This window comes from Oncorhynchus keta, unplaced genomic scaffold, assembly GCF_023373465.1.
Source record: "Oncorhynchus keta strain PuntledgeMale-10-30-2019 unplaced genomic scaffold, Oket_V2 Un_contig_473_pilon_pilon, whole genome shotgun sequence".
Lineage (NCBI taxonomy): Eukaryota > Metazoa > Chordata > Actinopteri > Salmoniformes > Salmonidae > Oncorhynchus > Oncorhynchus keta.
In genome coordinates, this window is record NW_026287935.1 from 273790 (window position 1) to 287733 (window position 13944).

A 13944-nucleotide genomic window follows, 5' to 3' on the forward strand; every position below is an offset into this window, starting at 1 on the left:
ACCCTAACCCCACCTAAACCCCACCTATACCCCACCCTAACCCCACCTATACCCCACCCTAACCCCACCTATACCCCACCTATACCCCACCCTAACCCCACCTATACCCCACCCTAACCCCACCTATACCCCACCCTAACCCCCCCTATACCCCACCCTAACCCCACCTATACCCCTAACCCCACCTATACCCCACCTATACCCCACCCTAACCCCACCTATACCCCACCTAACCCCACCCTAACCCCACCCTAACCCCACCTATACCCCACCCTAACCCCACCTATACCCCCCCTATACCCCACCCTAACCCCACCTATACCCCACCCTAACCCCACCCTAACCCCACCCTAACCCCACCCTAACCCCACCTATACCCCACCCTAACCCCACCTATACCCCACCCTAACCCCACCTATACCCCACCCTAACCCCACCTATATCCCACCCTAACCCCACCTATACCCCACCCTAACCCCACCTATACCCCACCTATACCCCACCCTAACCCCACCTATACCCCACCCTAACCCCACCTATACCCCACCCTAACCCCACCTATACCCCACCCTAACCCCACCTATACCCCACCCTAACCCCACCTATACCCCACCCTAACCCCACCTATACCCCACCCTAACCCCACCTATACCCCACCTATACCCCACCCTAACCCCACCTATACCCCACCCTAACCCCACCCATACCCCACCCTAACCCCACCTAACCCCACCCTAACCCCACCTATACCCCACCCTAACCCCACCTATACCCCACCCTACCCCCACCTCTACCCAACCCTAACCCCACCTATACCCCACCCTAACCCCTAACCCCACCCTAATCCCACCTATACCCCACCCTAACCCTACCTATACCCCACCCTAACCCCACCCTAACCCCACCTATACCCCACCCTAACCCCACCTATACCCCACCTATACCCCACCCTAACCCCACCTATACCCCACCCTAACCCCACCCTAACCCCCCCTAACCCCACCCTAACCCCACCTATACCCCACCCTAACCCCACCTATACCCCACCCTAACCCCACCTATACCCCACCCTAACCCCACCTATACCCCACCTATACCCCACCCTAACCCCACCTATACCCCACCTATACCCAACCTATACCCCACCCTAACCCCACCTATACCTACCCTAACCCCACCTATACCCCACCCTAACCCCACCCTAACCCCACCTATACCCCACCCTAACCCCACCTATACCCAACCTATACCCCACCCTAACCCCACCTATACCCCACCCTAACCCCACCTATACCCCACCCTAACCCCACCTATACCCCACCTATACCCCACCCTAACCCCACCTATACCCCACCTATACCCCACCCTAACCCCACCTATACCCCACCTATACCCAACCTATACCCCACCTATACCCCACCCTAACCCGACCTATACCCCACCCTAACCCCACCTATACCCCACCCTAACCCCACCCTAACCCCACCTATACCCCACCTATACCCCACCCTAACCCCACCTATACCCCACCTATACCCCACCCTAACCCCACCCTAACCCCACCTATACCCCACCTATACCCCACCCTAACCCCACCTATACCCCACCCTAACCCCACCCCACCCTAGAATGGAATGACTGCAATGTATTTCTAGGCTGTCTTCCCAAATGGCACCCTATTCCCAATATAGTGCACTACTTTTGACCAGAGCCCTATGGGTAACCAGTGCATTATAATGGGAATAGAGTGCCATTTGGACAGCAGGCCTAATTTATCTCTAGTGTAGTGACCCCCTGATAAACTGACTGTAGTAAAATGACACACATTTTTCTTAAAAAATATTTCTAGCAGGTATTCTGTACACTTTAATATCTGAAAGTTATAAAGCAGTCTGTCTCTGTTGGCCCTGGACCTATCAGAAGAGAGGAGTTGGAGAAGCGGTCAGTTCATTGGCCAATAGTACTGCATCAGGAACCAATGGCAGTTCTCAGTGAGTCACTCCCTGTTAAAGGAGGAGCTTCCCATTGCGTTGGATCTTGAGGATCTTTCCCAGTCTCTGTTTAGCCGTCGCCATGCCTTTCTTTAGCCGTTTCGCTGTGAGGAGAGAGACACAGAAAGAGTCAAGACTTTTATAAACCTTCTAAAAAATAAATAATGAATTCAACAGCAACTATCTTTCCAATTGATTAATAGAGTGTTGTTTTAAGCATATGTGAAAAGTAGGGGACTAACCTAGACCTATAGGTGGTAGTGTGAATAGTTGAATCTCCACAGGTCTATCTGGCTCCGAGGACCAGTGTGTAGTAATGGATTAATTGAGTTAGGCTTCTGGTTTGGGTAAGGTAGATCACTTACCTTCACCCTTTGCTGCTGCTCCTCCTGCTGCTGATGCTCCTCCCCCTCCTGCTGTTCCTTCTCCTCCTGCACCTGCTGCTCCTCCTCCTCCTGATGCTGCTGCTCCTCCTCCTCCTGCTGCTCCTCCACCTTCTGCTGATGCTCCTGCTGCTCCTCCACCTCCTGCTGATGCTCCTCCTCCTCCTGCTGCTTCTCCTCCTGCTCCTCGCTCCCCTTTGGCTGTGTTGTTGTTCTGAGACAATGAAGAGGAGGGTCGTCTCTGTGTGAGGAAGACTCCGGGGGCCATGGGCTGGAGCCCTCCAGCCTGACTCCCTCCTGCCCCAGAGGAGTACTCGTGGTTGGTCTGCCCCGGCTCAGTGTCCTGGCCCACGCCTGGTTCTGGAGAGCTGCTGTACCTGCTCAGCTTCCTCACTGGCTCCTCCTCTTCCTCCTCCCTCAAGGCAGCAGGGGGCTTCTTTTTGGTGCTTTTCTTCTTCTTCTTGGTCTTCTGCTGTTCCTCCTGGGAAAGAAGAAGAAAGGAATACTGCATCCCAAATGACACCGTATGCCCTAAATAGTGCACTATTTTTGACCAGGGCCCTATGGGAGCCATATCAGGGAATAGGGGGTAGTTTGGGACACAGATTATGACTACAGGAACATATCACTGGTGGCAAGAAAGTTTACTACAAGTGGAGAGAAAATGGTTTTATTCAATTACTTTCTGCGCTCTTTGGTAGCCAGCTAGTGAGTTAACAGACGACAGGCAAGCCTAGCTAATTAGCTAACTAGCTATCATGGCAAAATGTGAAAATGTTTTTCAGTCAAATTACTTATTTTACTTCTACAGGCTATGCATGTAGTGTTCTGGGGCCGAGTCTCAATTGGTAAGAGCTCAAACCACCAAGTGGGTTCAATTCAAATTGAGTCCAAGTGGGTAGTTGCGTGGCAACAGGTAGTTAGTCCAACTGACCTGGTGAGAAAGTTTGGCTGCAGCAGCCGCCAGTCCTGTCTCTATGGATGCCACTCTTGCTCCTTCTCTGGCCGGCCTCGCCTGACGAAGCACAGAGGGACCGACACGTGCTACAGACAGACACATTGATCAATACAACTTAAAACTGAATAGAACTCCTGGGACCCACTTGCTACAACTTAAAACTGAATAGAACTACTGGGACCCACATGCTACAACTTAAAACTGAATGGAACTACTGGGACCTACATGCTACAACTTTAAACTGAATAGAACTACTGGGACCCACATGCTACAACTTTAAACTGAATGGAACTACTGGCACCCACATGCTACAACTTAAAACTGAATGGAACTACTGGGACCTACATGCTACAACTTAAAACTGAATGGAACTACTGGGACCTACATGCTACAGCTTAAAACTGAATGGAACTACTGGGACCTACATGCTACAACTTAAAACTGAATGGAACTACTGGGACCCACATGCTACAACTTAAAACTGAATGGAACTACTGGGACCCACATGCTACAACTTAAAACTGAATGGAACTACTGGGACCCACATGCTACAACTTAAAACTGAATGGAACTACTGGGACCCACATGCTACAACTTAAAACTGAATGGAACTACTGGGACCCACATGCGCTACAACCACAGAGACCTCACAGCTCAGAACACATTCACATCATCTCATTCAGAGTGGTTGGGTTAAATGCAGAAGGCACATTAGAGTTGAATACATTCAGTTGGACAACCGACTAAGTATCCCCTTTCCCTTTCAACTGTTTAATTAAATCAGTCACAGTACATTCAGAAAGTATTCAGACCCCTTCCCTTTTTCCACAATTTGTTACGTTACAGCCTTATTCTAAAATGGATTAAAGAAAACATTTCCCTTATCAATCTACACACAATACCCCATAATGACAAAGCAAAAACAGGTTTTTAGAAATGTATTAAGAATAAAACAGAAATAGCTTATTTACATAAGTATTCAGACCCTTCGCAATTAGACTCAAAATTTAGCTCAGAGAGGTTTAGCTTGAGAGGTTTCTACAACTGGTTTGGAGTCCACCTGAGGTAAATGCAATTGATTGGACATGATTTGGAAAGGCACAAACCTGTCTATATAAGGTTCAACAGTTGACAGTGCATGTCAGAGCAAAAACCATGCCATGAGGTCGAAGGAATTGTCCGTAGAGCTCCGAGACAAGATTGTGTCGAGGCACAGATCTGGGGAAAGGTCCCCATAAAATATCTGCAGCATTGAAGGTCCCCAAGAACAAAGTGGCCTACATCATTCTTAAATGGAAGAAGTTCGGAATCAGCAAAAGAACTAGGGGCTGTAGAGTGTGGGGCTGTAGAGTGTGGGGCTGTAGAGTGTCTGAACCTTTCACCTATACAGTATTAGAGACAGGTGTAGTGTACCTGTGGGGCTGTAGAGTGTCTGAACCTTTCACCTATACAGTATTAGAGACAGGTGTAGTGTACCTGTGGGGCTGTAGAGTGTCTGAACCTTTCATCTATACAGTATTAGAGACAGGTGTAGTGTACCTGTGGGGCTGTAGATTATCTGAACCTTTCATCTATACAGTATTAGAGACAGGTGTAGTGTACCTGTGGGGCTGTAGAGTGTCTGAACCTTTCACCTATACAGTATTAGAGACAGGTGTAGTGTACCTGTGGGGCTGTAGATTATCTGAACCTTTCATCTATACAGTATTAGAGACAGGTGTAGTGTACCTGTGGGGCTGTATGGAGTGTCTGAACCTTTCCTCTTCTTGGATCTGGATTTGAAGACAGGGTTATCCTCTTCAGACTCCAGAGATGGGTAAACTGGAACAAACACACACCCTCTGGTTAGTTAGCACTCATATATAGCACTCATATATAACACCCATATACAGGGATGGATATTAAGCTAGCCGGCTAGCTCAAGGCAAGTACTTTTCAGACCAGACTAGTAGAAAACGTACCGAACTAGCCCGCCAGCGAGATACATTTTGTCTTTTCAAATATCGCATGGCCCAGAATTACGACCCGGGCTAGTAAACAAATCCTGAAGTTCCATCCCTGATCATATATGATCCACAGCTCCTCACTGTCTTCTTCCACAGCTCCTCACTGTCTTCTTCCACAGCTCCTCACTGTCTTCTTCCACAGCTCCTCACTGTCTTCTTCCACAGCTCCTCACTGTCTTCTTCCACAGCTCAACACTGTCTTATTCCACAGCTCCTCACTGTCTTCTTCCACAGCTCCTCACTGTCTTCTTCTACAGCTCCTCACTGTCTTCTTCCACAGCTCAACACTGTCTTCTTCCACAGCTCAACACTGTCTTATTCCACAGCTCCTCACTGTCTTCTTCCACAGCTCCTCACTGTCTTCTTCCACAGCTCCTCACTGTCTTCTTCCACAGCTCAACACTGTCTTCTTCCACAGCTCAACACTGTCTTCTTCCACAGCTCCTCACTGTCTTCTTCCACAGCTCCTCACTGTCTTCTTCCACAGCTCAACACTGTCTTATTCCACAGCTCCTCACTGTCTTCTTCCACAGCTCCTCACTGTCTTCTTCCACAGCTCCTCACTGTCTTCTTCCACAGCTCAACACTGTCTTCTTCCACAGCTCCTCACTGTCTTCTTCCACAGCTCCTCACTGTCTTCTTCCACAGCTCAACACTGTCTTATTCCACAGCTCCTCACTGTCTTCTTCCACAGCTCCTCACTGTCTTATTCCACAGCTCCTCACTGTCTTCTTCCACAGCTCCTCACTGTCTTCTTCCACAGCTCCTCACTGTCTTCTTCCACAGCTCAACACTGTCTTATTCCACATCTCCCCACTGTCTTCTTCCACAGCTCCTCACTGTCTTATTCCACATCTCCCCACTGTCTTCTTCCACGGCTCCTCACTGTCTTATTCCACATCTCCCCACTGTCTTCTTCCACAGCTCCTCACTGTCTTCCTCCCCAGCTCCCCACTGTCTTCTTCCACAGCTCCTCACTGTCTTCCTCCACAGCTCAACACTGTCTTCTTCCACAGCTCCTCACTGTCTTCTTCCACAGCTCAACACTGTCTTCTTCCACAGCTCCTCACTGTCTTCTTCCACGGCTCCTTCAATCACATCCTCTTTTATTCACCCTCTCCTCAATCTTCTACAAGGTAACATTCCTGAAAATTGCATATTTCTACTGAGCGATGACACATTTCAGAGGCCAACCAATCAAATTGCTCCATGTGTTGATGATGATGATGTGCATTGCTGCAGTATTTGGTTTCCCCTCCATTAACATGCTTTCTCTCCCCCTCTTTCTCCAGCTGTGCGACAGCTGCATCCTCTCTCCTTCCATCCATACCTCTCTCCCACTAGCAGAGCAGAGTAGAGGGAAGGGTAGAGGCCACTCTGCAAACACAGGCTGTATAACCACCGTCTCAGCTAAGAACAAATTTAAAGACTCTCCTAGACCCTGTCTCTAGAACTGACAGCCATCAGTTAGTCAGAGGAACATCTGTTGTATCTGTATTAGAACATGTATCATATCTCTAGTGGAACATGTATCATATCTCTAGTGGAACATGTATCATATCTGTAGTGGAACATGTATCATATCTCCAATGGAACATGTATCATATCTCTAATGGAACATGTATCATATCTCTAATGGAACATGTATCATATCTCTAGTGGAACATGTATCATATCTCCAATGGAACATGTATCATATCTCTAATGGAACATGTATCATATCTCTAGTGGAACATGTATCATATCTCTAGTGGAACATGTATCATATCTCTAATGGAACATGTATCATATCTCTAATGGAACATGTATCATATCTCTAGTGGAACATGTATCATATCTCTAGTGGAACATGTATCATATCTCCAATGGAACATGTATCATATCTCTAATGGAACATGTATCATATCTCTAGTGGAACATGTATCATATCTCTAATGGAACATGTATCATATCTCTAATGGAACATGTATCATATCTCTAATGGAACATGTATCATATCTCTAATAGAACATGTATCATATCTCCAATGGAACATGTATCATATCTCTAATGGAACATGTATCATATCTCTAGTGGAACATGTATCATATCTCTAGTGGAACATGTATCATATCTCTAGTGGAACATGTATCATATCTCTAGTGGAACATGTATCATATCTCTAATGGAACATGTATCATATCTCTAATGGAACATGTATCATATCTCTAATGGAACATGTATCATATCTCTAGTGGAACATGTATCATATCTCTAGTGGAACATGTATCATATCTCTAGTGGAACATGTATCATATCTCTAGTGGAACATGTATCATATCTCTAATGGAACATGTATCATATCTCTAGTGGAACATGTATCATATCTCTAGTGGAACATGTATCATATCTCTAATGGAACATGTATCATATCTCTAGTGGAACATGTATCATATCTCTAATGGAACATGTATCATATCTCTAATGGAACATGTATCATATCTCTAGTGGAACATGTATCATATCTCTAATGGAACATGTATCATATCTCTAGTGGAACATGTATCATATCTCTAATGGAACATGTATCATATCTCTAGTGGAACATGTATCATATCTCTAATGGAACATGTATCATATCTCTAGTGGAACATGTATCATATCTCTAGTGGAACATGTATCATATCTCTAGTGGAACATGTATCATATCTCTAGTGGAACATGTATCATATCTCTAGTGGAACATGTATCATATCTCTAATGGAACATGTATCATATCTCTAGTGGAACATGTGGTCCTTCTGTAGCTCAGTTGGTAGAGCATGGCGCTTGTAACGCCAGGGTAGTGGGTTCGATCCCCGGGACCACCCATACGTAGAATGTATGCACACATGACTGTAAGTCGCTTTGGATAAAAGCGTCTGCTAAATGGCATATATTATTATATTTATCATATCTCTAATGGAACATGCATCATATCTCTAGTCTCGTGGAAACTCTACTGAACAAAAATATAAACATGTAAAGTGTTGGTCTTATGTTTCATGAGCTGAAATAAAAGATCCCAGCAATGTTCCATACACACAAAAAGCTTATTTCTCTCAAATTCTGTGGACAAATTTGTTTACATCCCGTTCAGTGGCCATTTCTCCTTTGCCAAGATAATCCATCCACCTGACAGGTGTGGCATATCAAGAAGCTGATTAAACAGCATGATCACGGGTGCACCTTGTTCTGGTGACAATATAAGGCAACTTAAATGTGCAGTTTTGAAACACAACACAATGTCTCAAGTTTTGAGAGATTGTGCAATTGACATCCTGACTGCAGGAATGCCCACCAGAACTGTTGCCAGAGAATTGAATATTAATTTCTCTACAATAAGCCGCCTCAACTTCGTTCTCTAGTAGAACTACGCAGACCACGTGTAACCACGCCAGCCCAGGACTTCCACATCCGGCTTCTTTACCTGCCGGATCGTCTGAGACCAGTCACCCGGACAGCTGATGAAACTGAGGATTATTTCTGTCTGTAATAAAGCACTTTTGTGTGAGAGAAATTAATTCTGATTGCCTGGGCCTGGCTCCCCAGTGGGTGGTCCTGGCTCCCCAGTGGGTTGGCCTGGCTCCCCAGTGGGTGGTCCTGGCTCCCCAGTGGGTTGGCCTGGCTCCCCAGTGGGTTGGCCTGGCTCCCCAGTGGGTGGTCCTGGCTCCCCAGTGGGTTGGCCTGGCTCCCCAGTGGGTTGGCCTGGCTCCCCAGTGGGTTGGCCTGGCTCCCAAGTGGGTTGGCCTGGCTCCCAAGTGGGTGATCCTATGCCCTCCCAGGCCCACCGATGGCTGCGCCCCTGACCAGTCATGTGAAATCCATTTAAAAAAATGGAACCTTTATTTAACTAGGCAAGTCAGTTAAAAACGGTTTGGGGTAGGGGGCAGCATTTTCACTTTTGGATAAATAGCGTGCCCAAACTCAACTGCCTCCTACTCTGTCCCAGATCCTAATATATGCATATTATTATTAGTATTGCATAGAAAACTCTGAAGTTTCTAAAACTGTCTTAATAATGTCTGTGAGTATAAGTGAACTTATTTAGGAGGCAAATCCCCGAGGACAAACCATTCAGATTTTATTTTTTAAGTCACTGTTTTTTCAATATGTTTTCATGGGGAATCCAGAATTGTAATCAACTTTCCTGCAGTTCCTACCGCTTCCACTGGATGTCACCAGTTCGTAGAAATCGGTTGAGGTTTTTCCTTTGTGTAATGAAGAAGTACCATAGATCAGAACGAACGTCACTTCATGTGTACCCTTTGATAGAGGTAACCAGAAAAGTAGTGTCAGTTTGTTTTGCTCCTGTATTGAACACAGATCATCCCGTCTTCAATTTGATCGATACTCTATAAGTTTAGAAATACCTAAAGTTGTATTAGAAAAGTAGTTTGAAATGTTTTGGCAAAGTTTACAGGTACATTTTGAGATATCTTGTAGTGACGTTGAGTTGAAAGCGGAGCTTTTCTGGATCATACGGGCCAAAAAAAATGGACATGTTGGATATATATCGACGGAATTAATCGAACAAAAGGACCAGTTGTGATGTTTATGGGACATATTGGAGTGCCAACAAAAGAAGCTCGTCAAAGGTAAGGCATGAATTATATTTTTATTTCTGCGTTTTGTCGCGCAGGCAGGGTTGAAATATGCTTTTCTCTCTTTGTTTACAGAGGTGCTATCCTCAGATAATAGCATCGTTTGCTTTCGCGGAAAAGCCTTTTTGAAATCTGACATGGCTGGATTCACTGGATTCACAACAAGTATAGCTTTAATTTGCTATCTTGCATGTTTGATTTTTATAGTAATTTATTTGAATTTGCCGCGCTGCATTTTCACTGGCTTTTGGCCAGATGGGACGCTAGCGTCCCACATATCCCAGAGAGGTTAAAATGCTGGTAATGGCTCACATCAACATCAACACCATTACCCAAAAACACTAGACACACTACAATTTTCATACCGCCTAAACAGATCCACAGATGATGCAATCTCTATTTCACTCCACACTGCCCTTTCCCACCTGGACAAAAGGAACACCTATGTGAGAATGCTATACATTGACTACAGCTCAGCGTTCAACAACATAGTTCCCTCAAAGCTCATCAATAAGTGCTGCAACTGGATCCTGGACTTCCTGACGGGCCGCCCCCAGGTAGGTAGCAACACAACTGCCACACTGATCCTCAACACTGGAGCTCCCCAGGAGTGCATGCTCAGTCCCCTCCTGTACTCCCTGTTCACTCTGCACAGCCAGGCACGACTCCAACACCATCATTAAGTTTTCAGACAACACAACAGCGGTAGGCCTGATCACCAACAACGATGAGAGAGCCAATAGGGAGGAGGTCAGAGACCTGACCGAGTGGTGCCGGAATACCATCCTGTCCCTCAACGTAACAAGACTAAGGAGATGATTGTGGACTACAGGAAAAGGAGGACTGAGCATGCCCCCATTCTCATTGACGGGGCTGTAGCGGAGCAGGTTGAGAGCTTCAAGTTCCTTGGTGTCCACATCACCAACAAACTAGAATGGTCCAAACACACCAAGAAAGTCGTGAAGAGGGCACGACAAAGCCTATTCCCCCACAGGCAACTGAAAATATTTGACATGGGTCCTGAGATCCTCAAATGTTCTACAGCTGCAACATCGAGAGCATGACTGGTTGCATCACTGCCTGGTACGGCAATTGCTCGGCCCCCGACCACAAGGCACTACAGAGGGTAGTGCATACGGCCCAGTACATCACTGGGGCAAAGTTGCCTGCCATCCAGGACCTCTACACCAGGCAGTGTCAGAGGAAGGCCCTAAAAATTGTCAAAGACCCCAGCCACCCCAGCGGTACCGGAGTGCCAAGTCTAGGACAAAAAGGCTTCTCAACAGTTTTTACCCCCAAGCCATAAGACTCCTGAACAGGTAGTCAAATGGCTACCCAGACTGTTTACATTCTGTTCCCCCCCACCGACCCCTCTTTTTACGCTGCTGCTACTCTCTGTTTATCATATATGCATAGTCACTTTAACTATACATTCAAGTACATATGTACATTTAAAAAAATCTATATTTGACCTTTATTTAACTAGGCAAGTCAGTTAAGAACAAATTCTTATTTTCAATGACGGCCTAGGAACAGTGGGTTAACTGCCTGTTCAGGGGCAGAACATACTACCTCAATTGGCCCGACCAACCAGTGCTCCCACACATTGTCTAACCGGGCTATCTGCATTGTGTCCCACCACCCGCCAACCCCTCTTTTACACTACTGCTACTCTCTGTTCATCATATATGCACAGTTACTTTAACCATATCTACATGTACATACTACCTCAATCAGCCTGACTAACCGGTGTCTGTATGTAGCCTCGCTACTTTTATAGCCTCGCTACTGTATATAGCCTGTCTACTGTATATAGCCTCGCTACTGTATATAGTCTCTCTACTGTATATAGCCTCTCTACTGTATATAGCCTCGCTACTGTATATAGTCTCTCTACTGTATATAGCCTCTCTACTGTATATAGCCTCTCTACTGTATATAGCCTCTCTACTGTATATAGCCCCTCTACTGTATAGAGCCTCTCTACTGTATATAGCCTCTCTACTGTATATAGCCTCTCTACTGTATATAGCCTCTCTACTGTATATAGCCCCTCTACTGTATAGAGCCTCTCTACTGTATATAGCCTCTCTACTGTATATAGCCTCTCTACTGTATATAGCCTCTACTGTATATAGCCTCTACTGTATATAGCCTCTCTACTGTATATAGCCTCTCTACTGTATATAGCCCCTCTACTGTATATAGCCTCGCTACTGTATATAGCCTCTCTACTGTATATAGCCTCTCTACTGTATATAGCCTCTCTACTGTATATAGCCCCTCTACTGTATAGAGCCTCTCTACTGTATATAGCCTCTCTACTGTATATAGCCTCTCTACTGTATATAGCCCCTCTACTGTATAGAGCCTCTCTACTGTATATAGCCTCTCTACTGTATATAGCCTCTCTACTGTATATAGCCTCTACTGTATATAGCCTCTACTGTATATAGCCTCTCTACTGTATATAGCCTCGCTACTGTATATAGCCTGTTTTTTTACTGTTATTTTATTTCTTTACCTACCGATTGTTCACCTAACACCTTTTTTGCACTATTGGTTAGAGCCTGTGAGTCAGCATTTCACTGTAAGGTGAACACCTATTGTATTCGGCGCACGTGACAAATAAACTTTGAATTGATTTGAACTCACTCAGGTACCTTAGCATCTGGTCCTGAGAAATAGGTGGTTTACTTTGGGAACGTTATTTTTCCCAAAATAAAAATAGTGCCCGCTAGTTTCAAGAGGTTAAGAAAACTTTAAGCTCGTCTCTCAATTAAAATACATGACAATACTTTTCCCCTTGATAACCAGCACACTTCTTTCTGCTGTAAAAGCGTTACATGGTCACTGCCTATATCATTGCATAATGCAGAAAATACACAATGTTTCAGGGGCCTTGCTTTAACAAAGTTAACCATTTTCACTGTAGTGTCCAAAACATCTTTCAAGCTGTCAGGCATTCCCTTGGCAGCAAGAGCCTCTGCAGTGTACCCAAGAGCCTCTCGGTGGATGCTGCAGTGACCCAAGTGGCGTCGGGAGCAACTGCTTGCAACTGCTTGCACGGGTGTTACCACTCCACTAGGTCTCCCTGGCATGGCTTTTGCGCCATCAGTACAGATACCAATATGAGCAGCAACTACATTTGGCATATGGACCGTTAGTGGAATTCCCATGAAAAACTCACGTGGCTTATTTTTCAAATTGTTTCGTTTCAAAACGTTTCGTTTCTAAATGTCTGTGGAAGAGTGAAGGTTTACCGTGAGAGAGTAACGGTTAATGTGATTGGATGAGTAACGGTTAATGTGATTGGATGTTAATTATTTAACTAGGTTACCTGTTTTTGACATTGTGTTGTTGAACACGCTGAACACTGGATGGTTTAACTGTATTTTTGGCAGTGAAACGAAGTTACTCAGGCGAGAAAAAAACCTCACCCAGATGTATAGCCCCGTTGGAAAATTGACTTTCTGAAAATGTGAAGAAAAATTTGACGTACGGCATTGCGCGTACCCCCAGTTTGGGAATACCTGATCTAGTGAAAACTCTACTATATCTTCAGTAGAACATGTATCATGACTCTAGTGGAAACTCTACCATATCTTTAGTAGAACATGTATCACATCTCTAGTGGAAACTCTGCTATAACTCTAGTAGAAAACATATAATGACAAATGGAAACTCTACTATATCTCTAGTGGAAACTATATCTCCAGTGGAACACGTATCACATATCTAGAACATGTATTATATCTCCAGTAGAAACTTTACTATATCTCTAGTAGAACATGTATTATATCTCCAGTAGAAACTTTACTATATCTCTAGTAGAACATGTATTATATATCTAGTAGAAACTTTACTATATCTCTAGTAGAACAAGTATTATATCTCTAGTAGAAACTCTACTATATCTCGAGTAGAAACTACTCTATAGCTTGAGTAAAACATGCATCATATCTCTAGTGGAATCTCTACTAT

At 45.1% G+C, this 13944-nt stretch overlaps 1 protein-coding gene and 1 long non-coding RNA gene across 4 annotated transcripts in view; both read right to left on the reverse strand.

Moving 5' to 3' along the window:
* Window positions 1-1629: 1629 nt before the first annotated feature.
* LOC118377153 (lysine-specific demethylase phf2) overlaps window positions 1630-13944 on the reverse strand; it is a 189690-nt gene continuing 177375 nt past the window's right edge. For all 3 annotated transcript variants that reach the window (XM_052509583.1, XM_052509582.1, XM_052509584.1), the window contains exons 19-22: window positions 5061-5153; window positions 3309-3418; window positions 2357-2855; window positions 1630-2095 (exon numbers count right to left, since the gene is read on the reverse strand). In XM_052509583.1, the coding sequence (XP_052365543.1) occupies window positions 2007-2095; window positions 2357-2855; window positions 3309-3418; window positions 5061-5153 (791 nt within the window). In that variant the 3' untranslated portion in view covers window positions 1630-2006. The remainder of the gene's footprint in view (window positions 2096-2356; window positions 2856-3308; window positions 3419-5060; window positions 5154-13944) is intronic.
* LOC127924910 (uncharacterized) lies at window positions 3439-4175 on the reverse strand. Its single transcript, XR_008119226.1, has 3 exons — window positions 3754-4175; window positions 3634-3713; window positions 3439-3553 (listed from the first exon to the last, which is right to left on the reverse strand). It is a non-coding gene; the product is annotated as an uncharacterized LOC127924910 (long non-coding RNA).